Consider the following 27,639-nt stretch of genomic DNA (forward strand, 5'->3'; position numbering starts at 1 on the left):
TTTATATTTTTGTTCAGTGTGTCTATATATACAGTACCCCCCAATTGTTAATTGAAATGCATTCCTGGTGACTACCTCATGAAGCTGGTTGAGAGAATGCCAAGAGTGTGCAAAGCTGTCATCAAGGCAAAGGGTGGCTACTTTGAATAATCTCAAATAGAAAATATATTTTTATTTGGTTTAACACTTTTTTGATTACTACATGATTCCACATGTGTTATTTCAAAGTTTTGATGTCTTCACTATTATTCTACAATGTAGAATATAGTAAAAATAAAGTTTGTGGTCACTTAGAAATGTCCTTGTTTTCCATGAAAACATGCATGAAATGAGTTGCAAAATGAATAGGAAATATAGTCAAGACGTTGACAAGGTTATAAATAATGATTTTTAATTGAAATAATGATTGTGTCCTTCAAACTTTGCTTTAGTCAAGGAATCCTCCATTTGCAGCAATTACAGCCTTGAAGACATTTGGCATTCTAGTTGTCAATTTGTTGAAGTTATCTGAAGAGATTTCACCCCATGCTTCCTGAAGCACCTCCCACAAACTGGATTGGCTTGATGTGCACTTCTTACGTACCATACGGTCAAGCTGCTCCCACAACAGCTCAATAAGGTTTAGATCCGGTGACTGTGCTGGCCACTCCATCCATTATAGACAGAATACCAGCTGTCTGCTTTTTTCCTAAATAGTTATTGCATAGTTTGGAGCTGACCTTTGGGTCATTGTCCTGTTGTAGGAGAAAATTGGCTCCAATTAAGTGCCGTCCACTGTGTATGGCATGGCATTGCAAAATGGAGTGATAGCCTTCCTTCTTCAAGAACCCTTTTATCCTGTACAAATCTCCCACTTTACCACCACCAAAGCACCCCCAGACCATCACATTGCCCCCACCATGCTTGACAAATGGCATCAAGCACTCTTCCAGCATATTTTCATTTTTTTTCTGCGTCTCACGAATGTTCTCTGTGATCCGAACACCTCAAACTTAGATTTGTCTGTCAATAACACTTTTTTTCCAATCCTCCCCTGTCCAGTGTCTGTGTTCTTTTGCCAATCTTAATCTTTTATTTTTATTGGCCAATCTGAGATACGGCTTTTTCTTTGCAACTCTGCCTAGAAGGCCAACATCTCGGAGTAGCCTCTTCACTGTTGATGTTGAGACTGGTGTTTTGCAGGTACTATTTAATGAAGCTGTCAGTTGAGGACTTGAGGCATCTGTTTCCTTAACTAGACACTTGTGTACTTGTCCTCTTGCTCAGTTATGCACCAGGGCCCACCACTCCTCTTTCTATTCTGGTTAGGGCCAGTTTGCGCTGTTCTGTGAAGGGAGTAGTACACAGCGTTGTACGAGATGTTCAGTTTCTTGGCAATTTCTCGCATTGAATAGTCTTCATTTCTCAGAATAAGAATAGACTGACGAGTATCAGAAGAAAGTTATTTGTTTCTGGACATTTTGAGCTTGTTATCAAATGCTGATGCTCCAGATACTGATGCTCCAGATACTGATGCTCCAGATACTGATGCTCCAGATACTCAACTAGTCTAAAGAAGGACAGTTTTATTGCTTCTTTAATCAGAACAACAGTTTCCAGCTGTGCTAACATTATTGCAAAAGGGTTTTCTAATGATCAATTAGCTTTATAAAATTATAAACTTGGATTAGCTAACACAACATGCCATTGGAACACAGTATTGATGGTTGCTGATAATGGGCCTCTGTACGCCCATATGTATCAGCCGTTTCCAGCTACAATAGTCATTTACAACATTAATAATATACACTGCTCAAAAAAATAAAGGGAACACTTAAACAACACAATGTAACTCCAAGTCAATCACACTTCTGTGAAATCAAACTGTCCACTTAGGAAGCAACACTGATTGACAATACATTTCACATGCTGTTGTGCAAATGGAATAGACAACAGGTGGAAATTATAGGCAATTAGCAAGACACCCCCAATAAAGGAGTGGTTCTGCAGGTGATGACCACAGACCACTTCTCAGTTCCTATGCTTCCTGGCTGATGTTTTGGTCACTTTTGAATGCTGGCGGTGCTTTCACTCTAGTGGTAGCATGAGACGGAGATGGATGGCACATCAATGCGAGCTGTGGCAAGAAGGTTTGCTGTGTCTGTCAGCGTAGTGTCCAGAGCATCCAAAATGGTCAAATTCGCCACTGGCACCCTGTGCTTTTCACAGATGAAAGCAGGTTCACACTGAGCACGTGACAGACGTGAGTCTGGAGACGTTCTGCTGCCTGCAACATCCTCCAGCATGACCGGTTTGGCGGTGGGTCAGTCATGGTGTGGGGTGGCATTTCTTTGGGGGGGGGGGGTCTCACAGCCCTCCATGTGCTCGCCAGAGGTAGCCTGACTGCCATTAGGTACCGAGATGAGATCCTCAGACCCCTTGTGAGACCATATGCTGGTGCGGTTGGCCCTGGGTTCCTCCTAATGCAAGACAATGTTAGACCTCATGTGGCTGGAGTGTGTCAGCAGTTCCTGCAAGAGGAAGGCATTGATGCTATGGACTGGCCCGCCCGTTCCCCAGACCTGAATCCAATTGAGCACATCTGGGACATCATGTCTTGCTCCATCCACCAACGCCACGTTGCACCACAGACTGTCCAGGAGCATGCCCAGGCGTTGTAGGGAGGTCATAGAGGCACGTGGAGGCCACACACACTACTGAGCCTCATTTTGACTTGTTTTAAGGACATTACATCAAAGTTGGATCAGCCTGTAGTGTGGTTTTCCACTTTAATTTTGAGTGTGACTCTAAATCCAGACCACCATGGGTTGATACATTTGATTTCCATTTATCATTTTTGTGTGATTTTGTTGTCAGCACATTCAACTATGTAAAGAAAAAAGTATTTAATAAGAAAATGTCATTCATTCAGATCTAGGATGTGTTATTTTAGTGTTCCCTTTATTTTTTTGAGCAGTGTATATATCAATGGGAGGCAACTCCTATAATTTCAGCATCACTCATCTTTTTCAGAAGCTCATACCAGGCACATCTGTATTGTGTTATTAAGTCTTTCTAACCCACAGCAACAAGCAACACATTCTTATAATAAAACACCTTGTCAAATAGCCTAATCTTGCTTTGAAAAACAAGCCAGTCCTTTGCATAAAACTATAGAGTATTTGCAGTTGTTGAAAATATACTAAATTGTCATATTAAATAAAAGTAAACATATGTTAATAGAAAATGACTCAAGTAGAAGTGAGTCAGCCAGTATAATACAAGCCTACTTGAGTAAAAATATCTGGTTTTAAATGTACTTAAGTACAGTGGTCGAAAAAAAGACTAAATTCTCACACTTGAGTAAAAGTTCCAAGTTAAAGTAAATGCTGTACATCACATTACTTATATTAATTAAGCAAACCAGCCAGCATGAATTCATTTTTCTTTTTTTACAGACAGACGGAGGGGCAAACTCTAACACTCAGCCATAATTTACAAACTCAGTATTTGTGTTTAATGATTCCGCCATATCAGAGGCAGTGGGGATGACAACACATTATCTTGGTAGGTGTGTAAATTAGACCATATTGCTGTCCTGTCTGAGCATTCTAAATGTAACATGTAGGTTTGGGTGTCTGGGAAACGGTATTGGAGTAAAATGTATATATTTAGGAATGTATTGCTGTAAAAGTAAACGTTGTACAAAATATAAATAGTAAAGTACAGTTACCCCAAAAAACTACTTAAGTAGTACTTTAATGTATTTATACTTAAGTACTTTACACCACTGCACACTTGATTATTTTAGAAGTGACTTACAGACAGGAAAGGGTCCCTATCCAGTGAAGAGGGATCCCAGTCCAAAACTTGTCAAAACGCTTTCTTTGTTGTTCCTCTCTGGTGATGAGGGTGTGAGACACGAAACTCACCTTTTTGTCTTTCTTACCTCAGTGCCTTGCAGTCCCAATTCACCTGGGAATGGGTTGGGCTGGCTGCTGCAACCTGAAGTCAGGGGTAGACGTAACATAGTAAACGTAAATCTGTAACCCTCCATTTAGTATTATACATTGCGTTTCATATGGTGGCTATTAATTTGTGGAAGTCCATCAACCATTTCATATGATATATTACCAATTACAATTCATATAATATGTTATGAAATGCAATTCATTCAATATGTTATGAATTTGCATTATGAGACAGGAGGCTGGTGAACCCTTCATTTGGGAGGACGGGCTAGTGGTTGTGGAATAAGTGGAATGGTATCAAATACATCAAACATATGGGTTCCATGTGTTTGATGCCATTCCATTTGCTTCATTCCAGAGATTATTATGAGCCATCCTCCCCTCAGCCAAATTCTCTAAAACGACATTGGAGGCCATTTATGGTAGGGAAATGAAAAAACAATTCTCTGGCAACAGCTCTGGTGGACATTCCTGCAGTCAGCATGCCAATTGCACGCTGCCTCAAAACTTGAGACATCTGCGACATTGTGTTGTGTGACAAAACTGCACAAGGTGCACCTGTGTAATGATCATGTTGTTTAATCAGATTATTGTCACAGGATGTGCATATGGAAAATATCTGGGATCTTTTATTTCAGCTCATGAGACATAGGAGCAACACTTTACATGTTGCGGTTTTATTTTTGTTCAGTATATTTATCACTGTTGTGCTATTGCTGTCAATATTCTATTCCATTCCTTTGCACTGTTGTATCCATGTATAGTTATTCTGTTGTATTTACTGCATCCATATATATTCATTAACTCCCATTCTCTGTACCTTTCAGACCATTTCCATACCCCTGTTTGGCAATAACGTGTGAGGTTGCCTTATTCCTCTGACCGGTAAAGGTTTTCAGTGGGTCACAGACAAGTAAAATAGGAGAGTATTCCTTCACTGTAACCATACCAAAAGTAACATATCATACTAATTAGCGTCAGATTTACATTTACTATGTTACGTGTAGTCTATGAGACCAGGCTGGGGAATGGGGTGTGGTTAAATGGTCACCTGTGGACCAATGTAACAGAGGAGCTAGGTTTCCTATGTGACTCTGACTCATAACTGTAGTTTCACTGTCTGCCATCTAAACAATGGATTGTGTCTCAAAAATACATTGACAATAAGAAAGGTCTTATCAGGAATAAATAAATAGATGAGATTTTAATAGACAAGATTAAAAGCTCAAGTGTAAATTAGCAGCAGTTGAAACATCCTCCTCAACTTTTTTGGCTATATTCAAAGGCTAGGCATAGTTGCTACCAAGATGAGAGACCATCTGGGAAAATTAAAATCAAATGCTAGTATTGTTGGCAAACCAGTGAGCCCATACATTGCCTTGGCTTTTTCCACATTTTGTTATCTTACATCCTTAGTCTAAAATGGATTAAAAATAAAAATCCTCAGCAATCTACAGACTATACCACATAATGATGAAGCGAATATAGGTTTTTAGAAATTGTTGCAAATTTATAAAAGATAAAAAAACTGAAATACCTTATTTACATATGTATTCAAACCCTTTGCTATGAGACTAGAAATTTAGCTCAGGTGCATCCTGTTTCCATTGATCATCCTTGAGATGTTTCTGCAACTTGATTGGAGTCCACCTGTGGTAAATTCACTTGATTGGACATGATTTGGAAAGGCACACACACACCTGTCTTTATAAGGTCCCACATGAATTGTCTGTAGAGCTGCGAGACAGGATTGTGTCGAGGCACAGCTCTGGAGAAGAGTATCAAAACATTTCTGCAGCATTGAAGGTCCTCAAGAACACAGTGGCCTCCATCATTCTTAAATGGAACAGGTTTGGAACCACCAAGGCTCTTCCTAGAGCTGGCCGCACGGCCAAACTAACCAATCGGGGGAGAAGGGCCTTGGTCAGGGAGGTGACACTGACAGAGCTCTAGCATTCCTCTGTGGAGATGGAAGAACCTGCCAGAAGGACAACCATCTCCGCAGCACTCCACCAATCAGGCCTCAGTAAAAGGCGTACGACAGCCATCTTGGAGTTTGTCAAAAAGGCACCTAAAGACTCTCAAACCATGAGAAACAAGATTCTCTGGTCTGATGAAACCAACATTGAACTCTTTGGCCTGAATGTCAAGCATCACGTCTGGGGGAAACCTGGTACCATACCTACGGTGAAGCATGGTGGTGGCAGCATCATGCTGTGGGGGATGTTTTTCAACGGCAGGGACGGGGAAGACTCGTCAGGATCGAGGCAAAGATGAATGAAGCAAAGTACAGAGAGATCCTTGATGGGAACCTACTCCAGAGTGCTCAGGACCTCAGACTGGGGCGAAGGTTCACCCTAAGCCCCCAGCCAAGACAACGCAGGAGTGGCTTCGGGACAAGTCTCTGAATGTCCTTGAATTGCCCAGCGAGAGCCCGGACTTGAACCTAACATCTCTGGAGAGACCTGAAAATAGCTGTGCAGCAATGCTCCCCATCCAACCTGACAGAACTTTAGAGGATCTGAGAGAAGAATGGGAGAAACTCGCCAAATACAGGTGTGCCAAGCTTGTAGCATCATAGCCAAGAAGACTCTAGGCTGTAATCGCTGCCAAAGGTGCTTTTTGAGTACTTATTTAAATGTGATATTTCAACAACAAAAATATTTCTAAAAACCTGTTTTAGCTTTGTCATTATGGGGTATTGTGTGTGTATTGATGAAGAAAAGCGATTTATCAATTTTAGAATAAGACTGTAATCTAACAAAATGTGGAAAAAGTCAAGGCATCTGAATACTTTCCCGAAGGCACTGTAGTCCAGTAGTGTCCAGGTCAGTGGTGATGAGGATGCTGCCATATAAACTTTGCTGTACTTATGATCCTATGTTCTGTTAAACATAGGTCTGTGGACTAGAGGTCAACCGATTATGAGTTTAATGACGATACCGATAATTGGAGGGACAAAAAAAGCCGAGTACCGATTAATCTGTCAATATATATATACATACAGTGGGGCAAACAAGTATTTAGTCAGCCACCAATTGTGCAAGTTCTCCCACTTAAAAAGATGAGAGGCCTGTAATTTTCATCATAGGTACAATTCAACTATGACAGACAAAATGAGAAAACAAAATCCAGAAAATCACATTGTAGGATTTTTTATGAATTTATTTTCAAATTATGTTGGAAAATAAGTTTTTGGTCACCTACAAACAAGCAAGATGTCTGGCTCTCACAGACCTGTAACTTCTTCTTTAAGAGGCTTCTCTGTCCTCCACTCGTTACCTGTATTAATGGCACCTGTTTGAACTTGTTATCAGTATAAAAGACACCTGTCCACAACTTCAAACAATCACACTCCAAACTCCACTATGGCCAAGACCAAAGAGCTGTCAAAGGACACCAGAAACAAAATTGTAGACCTGCACCAGGCTGGGAAGACTGAATCTGCAATAGGTAAGCAGCTTGGTTTGAAGAAATCAACTGTGGGAGCAAATATTAGGAAATGGAAGACATACAAGACCACTGATAATCTCCCTCGATCTGGGGCTCCACGCAAGATCTCACCCCGTGGGGTCAAAATGATCACAAGAACGGTGAGCAAAAATCCCAGAACCACACGGGGGGACCTAGTGAATGACCTGCAGAGAGCTGGGACCAAAGTAACAAAGCCTACCATCAGTAACACAATATGCCGCCAGGGACTCAAATCCTGCAGTGTCAGACGTGTCCCCCTGCTTAAGCCAGTACATGTCCAGGCCCGTCTGAAGTTTGCTAGAGAGCATTTGGATGATCCAGAAGAAGATTGGGAGAATGTCATATGGTCAGATGAAACCAAAATATAACTTTTTGGTAAAAACTCAACTCGTCGGGTTTGGAGGACAAGGAATGCTGGGTTGCATCCAAAGAACACCATACCTACTGTGAAGCATGGGGGTGGAAACATCGTGTTGCAGCCACTAAATCAAATCGCTTACCTTTGCCTTTCAAGTGCAGCGCATACAGGATAGCCTAGTGGTTAGACCGTTGGACTAGTAACTGGAAGGTTGCAAGTTCAAACACCTGAGCTGACAAGGTACAAATCTGTCGATCTGCCCCTGAACAGGCCATCATTGAAAATAAGAATTTCTTCTTAACTGACTTGCCTAGTTAAATAAAGGTCAAATAAAATATACAGCCTACCACCTTGCCACAGCAAACATTACCATGAAGGTCAATTTGACAAATGAGCTCAGCCATTTGTTGAACAAATACAATATCAAAGGCCTATTGACACAGCAGCACTGGCAGAAAGAAGGAAATGTCTGCAACCCTGTTCATGGAATTCAAAGAACTGTATGTTAACATACATTTCAAAGTTTATTGGCAACTTATTACATTTGATATATCTTTAAATAAATACAGAAAAACTACTAAAGTTGACCAATGAACAATTACAACAAAAATATACTAGAATTAAAGCTAGAATCCTTATATGAAACAATAACAAATTGGCCACCCTGCCTCTGTTTTGGTTAAAGCCGAGAGATGAGCCTGAACATATGTAACCACTCTCAAATTAATAGACGGAGCTAAAGATGCAAGGACTGACCTTCCATGACATCAAAATTATAGTTTTAACCCGAGACAGGGAAATAGAATAATCCTAAAGTGCTTGAAAGGCATCATATAAATGAGGAAGGCACTCAACAGTAATAGAAAATACAATCCTAATCTAAAATACAAATTAGACTTGATAAAAACCTGAATGTTTCAATATGAACTAATATTCCTCTACCAACCTATAAATAAAACAAAGCAATGTAACAAGCAATAGTCTTAGGAATCAAATAGTGACTAAACCCATACCCTTCATACTGTAAATACATAGCCTATGAATAATCTAAACCATCAAAATACATATTTGGCTGAACTTGAAAATATTATGTTTAGCTTTTACATTTGGCTCTAAGGAAAAGACTGTTAGCATGATCCCTTCAATAATGTGCCTGAGAATGTATTTTTAACATTGTGTAACCTCATTTCATAATTTGCATCTCTGAACAGTTTCCTGCCTCCACGAACAAATTGCTTTAGCTCACAACCCTTACGTTTCATAAAGTACTGTAGATAATGTTGTCAAGACAGGCTCAATGCACACATCTACAGTTCCAAAATGTGGACATGGGCTTGTCGTACAACATAATTTCCCCAGATATTACAGAGAGTTTTAATAATAATTCTTCACCCTAGCCAGTGGTGACTGGTGATGTCATCTTTTCACCTGCCTATGCGCAGTCTATGTCAAACAAAAGTTTCAGGCATTGGTGCTTGTGCCATCAAAGAGAGACATATGAATCATAGCCTCAGAGTTCCGGCTTCGAGTCATTTTAATGCTGACAGGATAGTTTGTGTAGTTGTAGAGATGGGTTGGAATGAAGTACAGTTTAGGCTTTGCTGGTCTTATGGCTGTTATCTGCAGTATTGCTGTTATCAACAATGCTTTTGCTGTCAGAAGTTTTATAATTGTCTGTGTCGTCATCACTGTCCAGCTTTTTCAGATTATTGGTACTGTCTGGGGTGTTGGTGCCATTGGTGTTGTCTGGATCTGTGGACTGCAGCTCAACCCGTATGCCATTAAGCTCCACCAGTCCATCATGCAGCTGGGTCGCCACCTCCCTGATCTTGGCTGCAAACTCAGACTTGGCTCCCTTCTTCAGCTCCTTGGAGTCCTTGGCCACAAAGTAGATGTCCATGCCCACAAAGAGGCCGGTGAGCACTCCGGTGGCCATGCTGGCAATCTGGACAGCTCTGGCCGCGGTGCTGCCAGCCACATTGGCTATCTGCACCACACGCATGATCTCGTTGGCGTTGATGAGGATGGCCTTCCCAGCCATGGCACCGTCCTCATAGATGTTGTTGAGGCCCGGGAAGTCACGGTTGTACGCATGCTTCTTCATCTTCATCAGATCGAACCTGCGCAGGCTCTCTATCCCTTGCTTGATGAACAGCATGCACTTGTTGATGTCGGTCATCTTCTTCTGGTAGTCCGTCACGATGGCCTCCACCTTCTTACGGTCCATGGAGTTGTTGACCGTGTTGGAGAGTCCAGCTCCGGCTGAGGTAAGGCCGCCTGCTGTGGCCACGCTCAGTCCCACCGCTGTGATGATCAGGGAGGTTCCCATGGTGACAGGGGCCAGGGCGAGGCCTACAATGGTACACACGCCTCCTACAGCGCTGGTGGAGCCGCCAGTGATTTGGGCGATCTTGGTCTTCTTGTTGAAGCAGTCAAGGGCATCTGCGATGCTGTTCAGGTCAATGACGTGCTGCCACAGGCTCTCTGCACGCTCTGAGAACAGCTTGTTGAACACACGGATACCTTTCTGCACCTTCTCAGCTGTCACTGCAAACGCCCTGGAAAACGAGTTCATATAACCATCATCAATGCTTACTACAGTGTGACCCAGGGGCTTACTACTGTTTACCCAGGGGCTTTACAACAAGGCTCTTCTGTATGTGTGTGTGCCTGTACACGAAGTGAGACCCAACTATAGCATCACTTACTTGGCCTCCTCTTTTTCAGTCAAGTCATCCTCTTGAGGCATGTCTTCCCACTCTGTAGCAAAATAAAAATGGCATCATTTGGATGAAGTGTGTGTGTGTGTGTGTGTGTGTGTGTGTTGGACTCACGCTCCACTGTGCCCCACCAGTCCATCAGGCCATCCATATCCTGCTGAGAGACATTTCTCTAAGTCAGCTTTGAATCGCCACTTGAGAAACTCCATACTTTTCAATCAAAAATCAATTTCAATCAAATGCAAAACTTGATGGTAGTTAGCAGTCAGTGAGAGGAAACCAAGTTTGAAAAGTAATCTTAAAGAGTACAAATTGACATTATTTAGCATTGTTTACAGCAACCAACCTGCTCCTCTGGCTCTGCCGGATTAACACGGAATTCCTCCAATTGGTCGAATAAAGATTTATTTCCACCATCATTCTGAGATAGGAAGGGGGGGGTGATGAATACATGCTGTTATGTACTGTAGGTCTGTCTATACATTTAACACAGTAGAGAAACATAGAATATGTCTTGGCAAAACAATGTTTGTCATGCCATGGTAGCAACATTGTACTGAGGGATACAGGAGAATGATACAGAGATCACATTCACAGGCCGAAAATGAAAATAGAAAATGTGTGGACAATTTCAGATTACAGACAGAAAGAGGGAAATGGTGCATACTAGCTCTGCTGTTTTGCAGAAGTGGGACATTAAAATCTTCCTGGGTTCAAAGAACAAGGAAGCAAGGGAACAAGTTTGGGCACATAGCAATCTAATCTAATCCGCAGTGGAAAGGAATTGGCACAACAATCTGGGAGTGGTGGTGTGGGTGGCAGTTAGGTAGGTAGAGAAAGAAAGAAAAAGAACAGGAGAGAAAAAAAACACCACTTGAACATAATGTTCTTAGTTAGGAGTCAAAGGGCTAGAAAAAGAACCGAGTCATCTAATGGATCAGCCAATGTGACGGCCATTTTGCAATCCTGGACAACTTTTCAGTCTGCCAGCCGTGACAGTCAAAGCCTTCAGATACAAAAACAAAACCTAGGTATCCATTATAACGGTACAGGTATGTGGAAGAACAGTGTTAGGAGGATCATGGAGTAGAGTTACCTCGTTTGAGTCACTGCCTGTAGCTCCCGGCTGGGTTTCAACCTTCTTCGGCATGGCTTTACCCTGAAACAGACACTCTGTTAAAAGGTGGAATCCATAGCAGTGAAACTGCCACATACGTTTGCTATATTACAACAACAAAGACGTTACCTCGAACAACAAACTTTTTTTTTTTTTTTCCTCTGACATCATTGCACGCGCGATACAACAGCAGAGAATGTAGTAGATGTTTTACAATGATGCTGGATGCTCATTTCCTCAAAAACAAAAACTATAAGAAATGCACTTAGGAGCAAGTGGCACTGTTTCAAATGTAATCAAATATAAAAACTTTTACTCTACAGTATTATACAGTTTTCCCACAACGCAACCATAACATATAGCGCCTTCGGAAAGTATTCATACCCCTTCACTTTTTTCACATTTTGTTACGTTACAGCCTTATTCTAAAATGGATTCAATTGTTTTTTCCCCTCATCAATCCACACACAATACCCTATAATGACAAAGCAAAAACAGGTTTTTAGACATTTTTGCTCATTTATAAAAAAAAATACATAAGTATATTCAGAACCTTTACTCAGTACTTTGATGAAGCACCTTAGGCAGCGTTTACAGCCTCGAGTCCTCTTGGGTATGACACTACAGACTTGGCACACCTGTATTTGGGGAGTTTCTCCCATTTGTCTCTGCAGATCCTCTCAAGCTCTGTCAGGTTGGATGGTGCACAGCTATTTTCAGGACTCTCCAGCGATGTTCGATCAGGTTTAAGTCCGGGCTCTGGCTGGGCCAATCAAGGACATTCAGAGACTTGTCCCAAAGCCACTCCTGCATTGTCTTGGCTGTGTGCTTAAGGTTATTGTCCTGTTGGAAGGTGAACCTTCGCCCCAGTCTGAGGTCCTGAGAGCTCTGGAGCAGGTTTCTATCAAGGATTTCTCTGTACTTAGGGTTTAGGGTCTGTAACCCATTCATCTTTGCCTCGATACGGACTAGTCTTCCAGTCCCTGCCACTGAAAAACATCCCCACAGCATGATTTTGCCACCACCATGCTTCCCTGTAGGGATGTTGCCAGGTTTCCTCCAGATGTGACGCATGGCATTCAGGCCAAAAAGTTCAATCTTGTTTCATCAGACCAGAGAATCTTGTTTATCGTGGTCTGAGAGTCTTTAGTTGCCTTTTGGTATGCTCCAAGCGGGCTGTCATGTGCCTTTTACCAAGGAGTGGCTTCCGTCTGGCCACTCTACCATAAAATACCTGAATTGTAGAGTGCTGCAGAGATGGTTGTCCTTCTGGAAGGTTCTCTGATCTCTACAGAGGAATTCTAGAGCTCTGTCAGAGTGACCATCAGGTTCTTGGTCACCTCCCTGACCAAGGCCCTTCTCCCCCGATTGCTCAGTTTGGCCAGGCTGCCAGCTCTAGTAAGAGTCTAGGTGGTTCCAAACTTCTTCCAATTAAGAATGATGGAGGCCACTGTGTTCTTGGGGACATTCAATGCTGCAGAAATGTTTTGCTACCCTTCTCCAGATCTGTGCCTCGACAAAATCCTGTCTCGCAGCTCTACGGACAATTCCTTCGACCTCATGGCTTGGTTTTTGCACTGACATGCACTGTTACCTGTGGGACCTTATATAGACAGGTGTGTTTCTTTCCAAATCATGTCCAATCAATATAATTTACCACAGGTGGACTCCAATCAAGTTGTAAAAACATCTAAAGGATGATCAATGTAAACAGGATGCACCTGAGCTCAATTTCAAGTCTCAAAGGAAATGGTCTGAATACTTATATAAATAAGGTTTATATGTTTTTCATTTCTAATACATTTGCAAACATTTCTAAAAACCTGTTTTCACTTTGTCATTATGTGGTATTGTGTGTAGATTGCTGAAGATTTATTAAATGATTTAATCCATTTTAGAATAAGGCTGTAACATAAAGAAAAGTAAAGAGGTTTGAATACTTTCCGAAGGCACTGTACATATTTTAAACCCAGACACAAACTATGGTTAACACCTGGAGGAAGTGAAACGTAGTGTACACAATATGATGGGAGCTCATTTACATGTTACCTTGCCTCCTGCACCGCGTGGCATGAATGGATTGTGTCGCCTAGGTTTTTTCATCTTGGCCTGAGAACAATAGAATAAAAAAATATACATGAATTCAAAGGGAAAGTAAAGGGAAGTGTGAAACATTGTGAGAAAATCTGGAAAATACCAGCATTTTGTAATGGAATAATAACAAACTAAATTAAAGCGAAACCCTGATATTTGCAAGATTGCATGGCCACAGTAAGGAACACTGGTCTAGTGGAAGCTGTGCTATCCGTAGGGTTAACCACCACCTCTCCGTCCTTGTCTTCTCCCTCCTCCTTTTCCCCAGTGAGGAGAGATTCACCCTCTTTAAGATCATCAGATTGGTCCTGAAATAACCAACAAACAAATGTCATTCCGATAGATTGTCAGGCAAAATCATATTACAGACAATATGACACTCTCTTAGAGTGTGTGTGTGTGAGTCTCTGTGTGTGCTTCACTTGTGGGCTTGTATTACTATCTTCGTGGGTACCGGAAATTCCCCCAAAGATAGTAAAACAAGAGTTTCTCCCTTGTGGGGACATTTCCCAGGTTTCCACAAGGATAAAGTCTATTTTAGGCTTAGGGGTTAGGTTTAGGGTTACAATTAGGGTGAGGGTTAGTGTAGAATAGTGGACCCAGAGTAGCCAAGGGAGGTGATAGGTGGGAATGAGGAGGAGCCATGGTGGTAGAAAAATAGCACTTGATTTATTGCAGATGTAGGATTTTAGGAAACATGGCTTGACAAACAGTTGTCCATAGCAGCAACATTCAGGTTATGAAAACTCACAAAAATGACAGATGATGGCGAGTCTAAAGCTCAGTCCCTCAATAGGGTTCCTACTGCAGCAAAAACCGAGGCCTAAATGCTAAACGGCATAACTAGGGATTTACCCCATTTCTAGCTCTAAACAGAGCCTTACTCTCCCCGTTACTGGGACTAAAGAGAGTCTACCAGAACAGCTAAACTCAACTGACTGTACACACAGGACGCAACAAACAAACTGCTATGGAGCATATTGTAAAATGGTGTTACACTCCAAGTTGATAAGAAAAGGACAGCATTTACACATTCGCACAAATGCCCATAATGATTAACCAATGCGAATGTACTGTACATTTAATTAGTTTAATTATTAGTTACTTTGTTAATTAGACCGCGAAATACTACGGAAAACACAATTTAAGTTAATTGCATTAATTAGTTTAAATTACCATATTTGGTCAACTACACTTTAGTTTCAAAGACAGAGCTACATTAAATAGAATATGATTAAAACTACTATTCAGGGAGACTGAAAGCATGGGTGAACTAAGCACTCAACTGGAGCAATCAACTCATTAAAAAACAATTAAGGTGAGGCACACCTAAACTGGTGGATAACTACGGTATGCATGGCAATGGACTTAGTGCACTTTATCCAAACCACACATGTATACACTTAAGCATTTGAGATAATATAAACTTCATCACTATTTTAAAATGGTGATGAGGCCAGTGAAAGGCAGCCTCATCACAGAGTTAGGGTTAGCGGTTAAGGTTAGGTTTAGGTTTAGGGGTTAAGGAAAATAGGATTTTGAATGGAAATAAATTGTAGGTTCCCACAAGGGTGTGTGTGTGTGTGTGTGTGTGTGTGTGTGTGTGTGTGTGTGTGTCCGATTGTCTTTTGGATTTTTTTGCTGACCAAGTCTGGCTGGTATGTTAATCTCCTGGAATCAGAAGACAAAATCCTCCTGTACTGCTGCATTTAGACAGGCAACCCAATTCTGATCTACTTTTGACCAATCACATCAGATCTTTTCACATCAGACCTACTTCAGATCTGAATGGTCAAAAGACCAATGGCAATTAGTGAAAAAAATATCCGAATTGGGCTGCCTGTCTAAACACAGTCTATGAGTCACCATTACACAGGACAACTGATAGATACAGATCATTTAGATATGAATATCAATCGCGATCAGTCAGAATTCTCCTAGCCTACCTCTTCTGTAGGTCTGGGAGGAACCTCTGGAGTTTCAGCAGTTTTCTCTGTCCTCTCTCTCGGGATCATATTCCTGTTAGCCTGAATTAGCAAGAAGGACAAATATAGTCACTAACCTGTGCATTAATTTACAGAGATACGGGTACGCTACATACAGATGTTATTACACATACATCAACAAATTAACATGACTGGTGTAAACCGTACCTGATTGTCGCCCATCTCTCTCTTCTTCAGTCGGTCATGTAAGGCTGTACCCTTCAGCTCCTGTTGAGGAGAAGTGACAGACAACCTTAGCAGAGAAGTTATAAAATTAGACATAAGGAGCAGTTTGATCTGTTTGCCTACCTCTTCAGTGGGTCTAGGAGCAACTGCTGGCATTTCAGTTCCTTCCTTCCTATCTCTCTGGATAAGATTGCTTTTGACCTGACAAGGACACACACAGTCACTCACTGTTCTGGTCCTGTTTTTTCATTGTGTGAGTTGGAGAGAAGCAAAGGCTGCTGGGAATGTGTGTGTCGTATAAATTATGTAACAAACTCAGTTTTTTATTTTATTTGAATGTTTATGTTGCCATATTAAAAATATACTCTATCAAAGGTAAGCAACAGTATATATTCAGCATTGAGATACCATATTGTAGAATTGAAGAGTACTGAAAGACATTCTACTAAAATGCTTACATCTTTGGCATTGGAATGTTTATCAGATGACATTAGTTTGTCCCTTGATCTTGATGTGTCTTCAGTCTTCTCCTTATCCTGCGATTGAAGGAATGTTATCAATCTCATCATAAATACCATTACTTGAAGCATAAAGAAGAATGAAAGCCTACTTGGTCATACAATCTAGTAGTTTTTATACAGTAATGGATTACCTGAGTTGAGGAGTTAAATGGATTCCTGAACATCTTCCCCATTATGCCACCCTAAAACGAAACAAGATTGAATAGCCATCAAACAGGCAAAGATCGAATCGTACTACACCGGCTCCGACGCTCGTCAGATGTGGCAGGGCTTGCAAACCATTACGGACTACAAATGGAAGCACAGCTGTCCTTTCCCACCTGGAAAAAAGGAACACCTATGTGAGAATGCTATTCATTGACTACAGCTCAGAGGTCAACACCATAGTGCCCTCAAAGCTCATCAATAAGCTAAGGACCCGGGGACTAAACACCTCCCTCTGCAACTGGATCCTGGACATCCTGACAGACCGCCCCCAGGTGGTAAGGGTCGGTAACAACACATCCGCCACGCTGATCCTCAACACAGGGGCCCCTCAGGGATGAATGCTCAGTCCCCTCCTGTACTCCCTGGTCACTCATGACTGTATGCCCAGGCACGACTCCAACACCATCATTAAGTTTGCCGATGACGCAACAGTGGTAGGCCAGATCACCGACAACGACGCAACAGCCTATATAGGGAGGAGGTCAGAGACCTGGACGTGTGGTGCCAGGACAACAACCTCTCCCTCAACATGATCAAGACAAAGGAGATTATTGTAGATTACAGGAAAAGGAGGACAGAGCACGCCCCCATTCTCATCGACGGGGCTGTAGTGGAGCAGGTTGAGAGCTGTGTCCACATCACCAACAAACTAACATGGTCCAAGCACACCAAGACAGTCGTGAAGAGGGCATGACAAAACCTATTCCCCCTCAGGAGACTGAAAAGATTTGGCATGGGTTCTCAGATCCTCAAAAGGTTCTATAGCTGCACCATCGAGGGCATCCTGACTAGAGGTCGACCATTATGATTTTTCCGATACCGATTATTGGAGGACCAAAAAAGCCGATACCTATTAAATCGTCCGATTTATTTTATTTTATTTTATTTTATTTGTAATAATGACAATTACAACAATACTGAATGAACACTTATTTTAAACTAATATAATACATCAAGAAAATCAATTTAGCCTCAAATAAATAATGAAACATGTTCAATTGTTTAAATAATGCAAAAACAAAGTGTTGGAGAAGAAAGTAAAAGTGCAATATGTGCCATGTAAGAAAGCTAACGTTTAAGTTCCTTGCTCAGAACATATGAAAGCTGGTGGTTCCTTTTAACATGAGTGTTCAATATTCCCAGGTAAGTAGTTTTAGGTTGTAGTTATTATAGGAATTATAGGACTATTTCTCTCTATACCATTTGTATTTCATTAACCGTTGACTATTGGAAGTTCTTATAGGCACTTTAGTATTGCCAGTGTAACAGTATAGCTTCCGTCCCTCTCCTTGCTCCTCCCTGGGCTCGAACCAGCAACACAACGACAACAGCCACCCTCGAAGCAGCGTTACCCATGCAGAGCAAGGGAAACAACCACTCAGAGGCTCAGAGCAAGCGAGTGACGTTTGAAACGCTATTAGCGCGAGCTAACTAGCCAGCCATTTCACTTCGGTTACACCAGCCTAATCTCGGGAGTCGATATGCTTGAAATCATAAACAGTGCAATGCTTGACGCACAATGAAGAGCTGCTGGCAAAATGCACGAAACTGCTGTTTGAATGAATGTTTACGCGCCTGCTTCTGCCTACCACCGCTCAGTCAGATACTTGTATGCTCAGTCAGATTATATGCAACGCATGACACGCTAAATAATATCTAGTAATATCAACCATGTGTAGTTACCTAGTGATTATGATTGATTGATTGTTTTTTTATAAGATAAGTTTAATGCTAGCTAGCAACTTACCTTGGCTTACTGCATTCGAGTAACACGCAGTCAGTCTCCTTGTGGAGTGCAACAAGAGGCAGGTCGTTATTGCGTTGGACTAGTTAACTGTAAGGTTGCCAGATTGGATCCCCCGAGCTGACAAGGTGAAAATCTGTCGTTCTGCCCTTGAACGAGGCAGTTAACCCACCGTTCCTAGGCCGACATTGAAAATAAGAATTTGTTCTTAACTAACTTGCGTAGTTAAATAAAGATTAAATAAAGGTGTAAAAATATATAAAATATCGGCAAAAATCGGTCATTCCGATGAATCGGTTGGCCTCTAATGCTGACTAGTTGCATCACTGCCTGGTATGGCAACTGCTCAGCCTCTGACCGCAAGGCACTACAGAGGGTAGTGCGAACGGCCCAGTACATCACTGGGGCCAGGATTCCTGCCTTCCAGGACCTCTATAACAGGTGGTATCAGAGGAAGGCCCTAAAAATGGTCAAAGACTCCAGCCACCCTAGTCCTAGACCGTTCTCTCTGCTACCGCACGGCAAGTGGTACCGGAGCGCCAAGTCTAGGTCCAAGAGACTTCTAAATAGCTTCTACCCCCAAGCCATAAGACCCCTGAACATCTAATCAAATGGCTACCCAGACTATTTGCATTGCCCCCCCTCTCCCCCTCTTTTACACCACTGCTACTCTCTGTTGTTATCATCTATGCATAGTCCTTTTAATAACTCTACCTACATGTACATATAACCTCAACTAACCGGCACATTGACTGTACCGGTATCCCCCTGTATATAGTCTCGCTATTGTTATTATACTGCTGCTCTTTAATTACTTGCTACTTTTATTTCTTATTCTTATCTGTATTTTTTTAACTGCATTGTTGGTTAAGGGCTCGTAAGTAAGCATTTCACTGTAACCTGTTATATTCGGAGCATGTGACTAATACAATTTGATTTGATATAAACACGTATATCCTTCCCGCAAATCTGCATGGGTCTCTAAGTAAATAAGATAAATCAATAGTATTTATAAATTATTTTAAAAAGTACATTACATGACATGACAAGAAGTATGTGGACACCTGCTTGTCAAACATGTCATTCCAAAATCATGGCCATGAATATGGAATTTGGTCCCCCCTTTGCTGCTATAACAGCGTCAACACTTCTGTGTGGGGACTTTCTTCCATTCAGCCACAAGAGCATTAGTGAGGTCAAGCACTGATGTTGGGCAATTAGGCCTGGCTCTCGGTCGGCAACCATTTCTGTATGTACCTCGCTTTGTGCACGGGGCATTGTCATGCTGAAACAGGAAAGGGCCTTCCACAAACGGTTGCCACAAAGTTGGAAGCACAGAATCATCTACAATGTCATTGTATTCTGTAGCGTTAAGATTTCCCTTCAGTGGAACTAAGGTGCCTAGCCTGAACAATGAAAAACAGCCCCAGACCATTATTCCTCATCCACCAAACTTTACAGTTGCACTATGCATTCGGTCAGGTAGAGTTCTCCTGGCATCCGCCAAACCCAGACGCAACGCGTGTGGCTGAAATAGTCGAATCGACCATTTTAAAAGGGATGTTCACATACTTTTGTATGTAAGGACTGGTGTAGGTGTAGGTTGGTGGGCAGGTTTTTTCTGATAAACTTTCGTTGCTGGCTGAGAGATCATTGTTTGTAGAACGTTCGCCCTGACACACGCAGAGAGAGAACAAGTATCTTAGACTTGACCTGAACACTAAGGTTGTTATATGAAAAATAAATACTAAGTACGTTTTGAGAACTGAAGTTCCCAATTGAAGTATAAAGAGTACCAAAAATAGTACAAAAATAAACCCCACCAAAATCCTCACCTGCTTGGCTTCAAAGTGTTTGTCAGAAAAGGTGAGTTTCTCCCTGGAGCCTGATAGGTCTTCATCCCTTTCCTTATCCTGCAATAAAGTATAAAATGTCATCACTCATCAACATCAAAAGCATCTAGAGGAGTTAAAGCCTACTGGATAATATTGTTTAGTTGTCCTTTTTATATAGTAGGGTGTCCAATCAAAACGGTATATTTTGTAGATAATCCTCTAAGAAAACCAATGGTGCAAACCTCATGTCGTTATCATAATTCGTTCAAAAGCTATTAGAGTTTTTACCCTTGTAGGATGGCCAAAATTAGGGTGACTAACTCAATGGAGGACAGAAAAAAATAGGTCAAAAATAAGGAACATTTCACAGCTTTATGTCAGCTAAAGTTAAAACCCCAAAGAAGTTGGTCATTTTATTTTTAAATAAAAAGTATTCAGAAAGTGTTTAGACCCCTTCACCTTTTCCCATAACGACAAAGCAAAAACAGGTTTTTAGAAATGTTTGTAACATTTATTTAAAAAAATAAACAGAAATACGTGATAGTTCAGTTAAATTATTTTTCATAAAATTGATAAAAAACAGTTTTTTCTTCATCATCATGGGGTATTGTCTGTAGATTGATGAGTGAAAAAAATATTTGATCAAGGCTGTAATGAAACAAAATGTGGAAAAATTGAAGGGGTCTGAATACTTTCAGAATGCTTTGTATGTCTAATAAAATCCCCGTATGTGTTTATTTTATGAAAATTATTCCAAAATATATTTGCAATATTTTATTTCCCTGAGCCTCCTTTGGCCCTAGAAATGCTCAGTTTTGATCATGTGGGATTCAGGAAACAAATTTGAAGATATTTACATACACAGCCCTGATAGGATGGTCTTAGAGCCACCCCCTTACCCAGATGAACAGTCACTGGTTTATTATAATCAGATCACATTACTTTCCAGTTAAACTCGTAATCTGTCTTCTTGAATCCGCAAGGCATAAAACAATATAGAGATATCAATTTTAGGACATGACATGTGGTATTTTCATATTTTAGTAAACGCTTTTCATAGTAATGCTAAATTAATATGAAAAGCTTCTTACAAAAACAAGTGTATCTCAGTGAAATGTCAACGGAGCACTGAGCATACCCCAAGCGTTTTATTTTCAAATGCTTTTACATTTAATTCAGTTAGTGTCAAGCTAATTTAGCTTTTTGTGACCCGCTGAATTTTTTTTTGAAGACAACCCCCACAACATGTAATATCCTCAAAAGTTGTTGCGAGAAAGCTGCACCGCTCTGTCAACAGAGCTCTGTGCTTATTATCTGATGTAGTACATTACGAAATCCGAATTTGTTGATATAATGTTAGTGAAAGACCCCAAATGAACAATTCAGAACATGAATCATCATATTTGTCTTGGTTAAATGTATTTTCTAACATAAGGAAGTAAAATTTCATCAAAGCTCGTTTTCACCGACTCTGGATAGAGTGGGTGGATACCCTACATATAGTAGGACTAACTGAGTCAAATAATTATACAGAGAATTAGTACAGGTACAAGTAAATAGTATAAATCAACGTGAAGCAGAAATCATAAAAAGTAAAATGAGGACTATGCTAAGTTTATGGGTAAGACTCGCCTTCGGGGTCTTTTCCGAGTGACTGGCAGTGCTGGCTGAGAGATCACTGTGAGTAGATAGGTCATCCAGATTACCCTAAAAGACACAAAGATGACAATATGCATTTTAGGTTTACCTGTGACTATCAATGTTGCCACGTGAAAAACTACTATACCGTTACAAGGTTGTTTACTGTTTCTGTTAGGTAAACTATACCTCTGAAGAGACATCACACTCACCTGAGAATGTGTCCTAGCCTCCAGGGGCTTGGGGGATTTTCTAAACATTCCACTGAACACTCCCCCCTTCTCCTGTAAAATAAGGGCAGGTCAGTGGTGATCCTACTGTATGCCATTGGAAATAGTCAAATGAGGAATCTGTTAACTGAAGACTAACCTTAGTGTTGATGTTAACAATGAGACTGTCATCGCTGCCTCGCCTGGATGAAAGCTCACTGTCTGTTGACAAATGATCCTGAGACACAGTAAACAGTACATGTGTTCTAAAAATACATATACTTGTGCATAAAAACATTTTTCATACAATATCCTCCAATTACTGAAACATATCAGTTAAGATAATATACACTGAGTATACAAAACATTAAGGACACCTTCTCTTTCCATGACACAGACTGACCAGGTGAATCCAGGTGAAAGCTACAGTATGATCCCTTATTGATGTCACTTGTTAAATCCACTTCAAATCAGTGTAGCTGAAGGGGAGGAGACAGGTTAAAGAAGGATTTTTAAGCCTTGAGACATGGACACACACACCTGAGCATGTGTTACATCCTGGGAAGGCTTGGGAGACTTCTTGAAAATTCCTTTGAACATCCCTCCTTTTTCCTGAAAAAAAAGTAGGAGGTAAGTTGATAATTTTGCCCATTGATCAATGAGCAGGGATGAAAGTCTCCCCCAGCCTCACACATACCTTAGTGTTGTTGTCGAGGCTGACATTGCTGGCTGAGAGCTCGGTGTTTACAGACAAATTATCCTATCAATAGGATGTATGTTAAGTCAATACAGTCAGACTTCATCAAATCAAGTTGTAGATACATTGCAATAGTTTAATATATTGACATCATTATCACCTGCACAGGTACTGAGTGTTCTGCTGGTTTAGAGGATCTTTTGAACATCCCACTGAATTTTCCTCCTTTTTCCTGGGAAAGAGTAGAAATCAATGACTCTATATATGAATAGACAAAGCCATCGATCACGTGACACCATTCATTCCTATTTAAAGACCCAATGGCTGCAGTCCAAACAAGTTCATTTTACCCCCTCAGCTGTCGCCCTAGCCACTTTCCCTTGGGGAGATCCCCGTCGAAACTGGATGCAGTTTGATTGCCAACTTAATTAAGTGGAGGTCCAATTCACAAACATCGCCCCCTCGGTCCTCGAGTTAGAGAGTGAAGAACTTTGATAACTTGATAACTTGTTTGATAACAAGACCCACATTTTAATGCAAACTGTAGTCGTGTCAAACTCTGGTGGCCACGAAATGTCAAATGTAATCAACACGGCTGCATTTTCAGCATGACACATAATTTTGAGGCTAGCTTGCTAAAGGAAATATATAGATGACATTGATTTTAGAGTTGGCAAATGAGAATGACACTCAAATTGGCTTAGTCTCATAGGAAGGAGCCTATACAACGTAGCTAGCTTCATAAACATATTTTGTGTAATTCTGAAATGTATTGGAATAAATTACCAAAACTATAAAACTAGCTAGCCAGCTATGGGTAACTGTAGCTACCTAGATGACAGTAGTGATAGCTAGCTATGTTAGCTTGCTAGGTACATTAATAGCTTTAGGTTGCTTCTCCGATCATCACTCTCCCTCGCTTGAGCAAGGGACATTTGAAGTAAACTCGGATGTGACGATGTAAAACGTCAGTTAAGATTGCGTCTCATGGAGACATAACATGCTTCGTTTGAGCTACACCAGAAAGTGACGTTGCAGACTAGTTCAGTGCTGCACCCTCTCATTGAATAACTGAAGTTGAAGGCCGACTGAGGTACTACAGGCTGCCCTTAGCAACTACATTTTCCTTATAACTTCATCTGTGTGCAATTTTTAAAGAATCTGTTCAAGAACATACATCCGGTGTATTACAAGAAACTATTGGTACCATGATTGTCTTTGAATATATAATATATATATATATATTTTTTTTTACACGAACATTGCAATTTTTCCATTCACTATAATGGGGATCCTGTTTTCCACTAAAGATATGTGCAGCACTGCTCAACAACGGTAACTTCAAAGACAGGGTCAGTAGTTCTCCCCTGGTAGAAATATATATTGTGTCACCATTTTATAGGAAATCATGATGAAAGTGGACATTTTGGGCCCTTTTTAGACCTATACATGTCTCCTGTAAGAACCTATGATGATGTGAACCGTACATGATACAGACAACATCTTGGTGTCATTATACTCCTTATAGTGGGCTCTAACATATGGAGTAGGTCTTGATTGAGATTTTGTTTTTCACATTCATTTATTCAACATTCAAAATATGACTATCTCAAAATGTACAACTTTTTGTGTTAATTTCAAGACATTGTTTGGAACAATATACTCTACAAGTACATCAAATGTCCAGAGTTGGCTCTAGGCTAATTTTGAAGGTAGGATACATTTTATGAGCACCACCAACACAGTGAATAGGAAAATGGATTCAAAGGGAACTCCTTCTGCTGGTGATTGGCTGAATGTGCAATCCTAAAGGAGGGTTGTGATTGGTTAATGACTTATAGGGCTCTATTTTAACAAACCTAACGCAATGGTAAATCTAAGCACTGGTGGTAGCGCTATAGGTCCAGGTGTGTCAGAAATATTTTTGCTGATTTCACATCCATTATTATGAGCGCAATAGCTGGCGGTGGCGCAAAAGTGCTGGGTTTTGATGAATAAACAAGTTGTAGGTGTGAGGAGGACTTGGCCACTCACTGGCCAATCAAGGCTTTCCATGGCTTAATAATAATGTTTTTGTCTCAAGTTCTGTAGGTCTTTGCATTGTCATCAACTCCAATTTGGCTGGGGGCACAGAATATTCTCATCCTAGTCCATTGTGGATTGATACTACACTCTATTAAATTGCATAGGCTACAGTAAAGAGTGATAGGAAATGCAAAAAAAACTAAACATGCAGTGTTTGCTCAATATGTTTGAAGTGTTACAACAGTGTTGTAATAGTTTTTTTCAAGTTAAATGGAAAACAAGCAATTGTTACAGGAAAATAACTTCAATGTTTCCAAATACCAGTGTCACCAGATTATCTCATATCTCGTTCCATGATGGGCATATAGTCTACATCAGAAGTGTCAAACTAATTCCATGGAGGGCCTAGTGTCTGCGGGTTCTTGCTTTTCCATTCAATTAAGCCCCAGATAATGAGGTGAGGGGAGTTCCTTAATAATTAGTGACCTTAATTCATCAATCAAGTACAAGGGAGGAGCGAAAACCCACAGACACACACCTTGGTGGAATGAGTTTGACACGTGTGGCCTACATGGAATTTTTTACACACATCCAAAATAATAACAGGAGCTGGCTACAATAACGTAATAGCCTACATGGATAAAAAGGGGATGTTTGGCTGCTGCCGAACTTGAACTTTTAATAAAGCTTTGGTAATTAAGATTTACTTCAAAGCGGTATCATGAGCTAAACACTTTATGGTCTATAGTTTTGACTACTTGGCAAATGGATTGGGCATGACCAAAAAAACTGCCTTCATTGGGAGGAGGGGAAGCTATGCTTGGTTTTTAATGAAATGAATAAAAAAAAATGGTGAAAAAAAAACATTTTTTTTTTCTATTTTTACAGGCACAAAAAAGCACATCTCTCTCTCTTGTTCCATGTGCATATGGGCACTGTGCGTCACGGTTGGAAAGGTTGCGCTTCCGTTGTCAAAATCAACCACGTTACTGCTAAAACCAGCTTTAGGTTGGTTTTTAAATATCCCCACCAATGAATACTGAAATTGGAACTTTGGCACACGGTTTTAAGGACACAGCTCAGATATTGCCACCCCTCTCACCTTAGCGCAAGCGAGCTTATATAAAACAGGTACATTATCAATCCTGGAGCTATGGTTTGAAAATATACTTAACAAAAATATAAAACGCAACATACAATATTTTCAAAGATTTTACCGAATACACATATGCATCTGTTGGTCACAGATATAGTACCTTCAAAAAAAAGTGGTGGCGTGGATCAGAAAACCAGTCAGCATCTGGTGAAACCACCATTTGCATCACGACACATCTCCTTTGCATAAAGTTGATCAGGTTGTTGATTGTGGCCCCACTCCTCTTCAATGGCTGTGCAAAGTTGCTGGATGATGGCGGGAACTGGAACACGCTGTCGTACACGTCGATGCAGATCATCCCAAACATGCTCAATGACATGGGCCTCTCGTCACGGTATCTTTGTGCATTCAAATTGCCATCGATAAAATGCAATTGTGTTCATTGTGTGTAGCTTATGCCTGCCCATACTGTACCATGATCCAACCGCCAAACATGGGGCACTCTGTTCACAACGTGGACATCAGCGAACAGCTCCCCCGACACAACACCATACAGGTGGGTCTGCGGTTGTGAGGCTGGTTGGACATACTGCCAAATTCTCTAAAATGACATTGGAAGCAGCTTATGATAGAGAAATTAACATCAAATTCTCTGGCAACAGCTCTGCTGGACATTCCTGCAGTCAGCATGCCAATTGCACGCTCCCTCAACTTGAGACATCTGTGGCATTGTGTTGTGTGACAAAACTGCACATTTTAAAGAAGCCTTTTATTGTCCCCAGCACAAGGTGCACCTGTGTAATGATCATGCTGTTTAACTTCTTATGGCTGGGGGGCAGTATTGAGTAGCTTGGATGAATAAGTTGTCCAAAGTAAATGGCCTGCTCCTCAGTCTCAGTTGCTAATATATGCATATTATTATTAGTATTGAATAGGAAACACTAACGTTTCTAAAACTGTTTGAATGATGTCTGTGAGTATAACAGAACTCATATAGCAGGCAAAATCCTAAGGAGAAATCAAAACAAGAAGTGAGAAATCTGAGCTTAGTATGTATTCACCAGAGTCCAAAATGAAATCCCCTTGAGATATTAATGATGTTGCACTGCCTAGGGGTTCCACTAGATGTCAACCATCAATAGAAATTTGAATGAGACTTCTACGTTGTTGTGGGACTGAATGAGAGCAGAATCTATCAGGTGACTGGCAGTCAGCCATTTTCTGATCACGCTTATTCCTCATGGAACCCACTTGCGTTCCATTGCTCATGAAGACACGAAGGAATACTCCAGTTCGAACTTTATTGAAGCTATATGTTAAAAACATCCTAATGATTGATTCTGTTTGAAATGTTTCTTCAACCTGTAATATAACTTTTTAAAGTTTTTGCCCGATGTAACGCTGACCAGAATGAGCGTTTGGCTATGTATACCAAACCCGCTAACAAAAGAAGGTACTCATATTTTGATCAATATTAACTTTATCAAACAAAACATACATGTATTGTGTAACATGAAGTCCTATGAGTGTCATCTGATGAAGATGATCAAAGGTTAGTGATTCATTTTATCTCTATTTGTGGTTTTTGTGACTGTCCGGAAATTTTTTTGCTGGAAAAATTGCTGTGTTTTTCTGTGGCTATGTGGTGACCTAACAATCGTTTGTGGTGCTTTTGCTGTAAAGCATATTTGAAATCGGACACTGGTGGGATTAACAAGAGATTAGCTTTAAAAAATGGTATGAGATACATGCATGTTTGATTTTTGATGTTTTGAAATTGGCG

General features: G+C 40.8%; 2 protein-coding genes across 7 annotated transcripts in view; both read right to left on the reverse strand.

Moving 5' to 3' along the window:
- Window positions 1-3,927, reverse strand: part of LOC109872221 (uncharacterized) — a 29,083-nt gene extending 25,156 nt beyond the window's left edge. Inside the window, exon 1 of the mRNA XM_020463381.2 lies at window positions 3,802-3,927. The gene's annotated coding sequence lies outside the window, so the exon portion shown is untranslated. The remainder of the gene's footprint in view (window positions 1-3,801) is intronic.
- A 4,335-nt stretch (window positions 3,928-8,262) lies between these two features.
- Window positions 8,263-27,639, reverse strand: part of LOC109872222 (uncharacterized) — a 39,508-nt gene continuing 20,131 nt past the window's right edge. For 2 of the 6 annotated variants that reach the window (XM_031807388.1, XM_031807386.1), the window contains 20 exons: window positions 22,896-22,967; window positions 22,736-22,798; window positions 22,579-22,650; window positions 22,199-22,276; window positions 22,042-22,113; window positions 21,824-21,898; window positions 20,192-20,269; window positions 16,537-16,587; window positions 16,343-16,420; window positions 16,008-16,085; window positions 15,867-15,926; window positions 15,660-15,740; window positions 15,335-15,384; window positions 13,944-14,025; window positions 13,669-13,728; window positions 11,599-11,661; window positions 10,849-10,923; window positions 10,617-10,659; window positions 10,491-10,542; window positions 8,263-10,340 (listed from right to left, as the gene is read on the reverse strand). In XM_031807388.1, the coding sequence (XP_031663248.1) occupies window positions 9,374-10,340; window positions 10,491-10,542; window positions 10,617-10,659; window positions 10,849-10,923; window positions 11,599-11,661; window positions 13,669-13,728; window positions 13,944-14,025; window positions 15,335-15,384; window positions 15,660-15,740; window positions 15,867-15,926; window positions 16,008-16,085; window positions 16,343-16,420; window positions 16,537-16,587; window positions 20,192-20,269; window positions 21,824-21,898; window positions 22,042-22,113; window positions 22,199-22,276; window positions 22,579-22,650; window positions 22,736-22,798; window positions 22,896-22,943 (2,226 nt within the window). In that variant the 5' untranslated portion in view covers window positions 22,944-22,967 and the 3' untranslated portion in view covers window positions 8,263-9,373. The remainder of the gene's footprint in view (window positions 10,341-10,490; window positions 10,543-10,616; window positions 10,660-10,848; window positions 10,924-11,598; window positions 11,662-13,668; window positions 13,729-13,943; window positions 14,026-15,334; window positions 15,385-15,659; window positions 15,741-15,866; window positions 15,927-16,007; window positions 16,086-16,342; window positions 16,421-16,536; window positions 16,588-20,191; window positions 20,270-21,823; window positions 21,899-22,041; window positions 22,114-22,198; window positions 22,277-22,578; window positions 22,651-22,735; window positions 22,799-22,895; window positions 22,968-27,639) is intronic. The other 4 variants (XM_020463384.2, XM_020463382.2, XM_031807387.1 and 1 more) reach the window with 3 other exon arrangements.

Source organism: Oncorhynchus kisutch, linkage group LG27 (genome assembly GCF_002021735.2).
Source record: "Oncorhynchus kisutch isolate 150728-3 linkage group LG27, Okis_V2, whole genome shotgun sequence".
Taxonomy (NCBI): domain Eukaryota; kingdom Metazoa; phylum Chordata; class Actinopteri; order Salmoniformes; family Salmonidae; genus Oncorhynchus; species Oncorhynchus kisutch.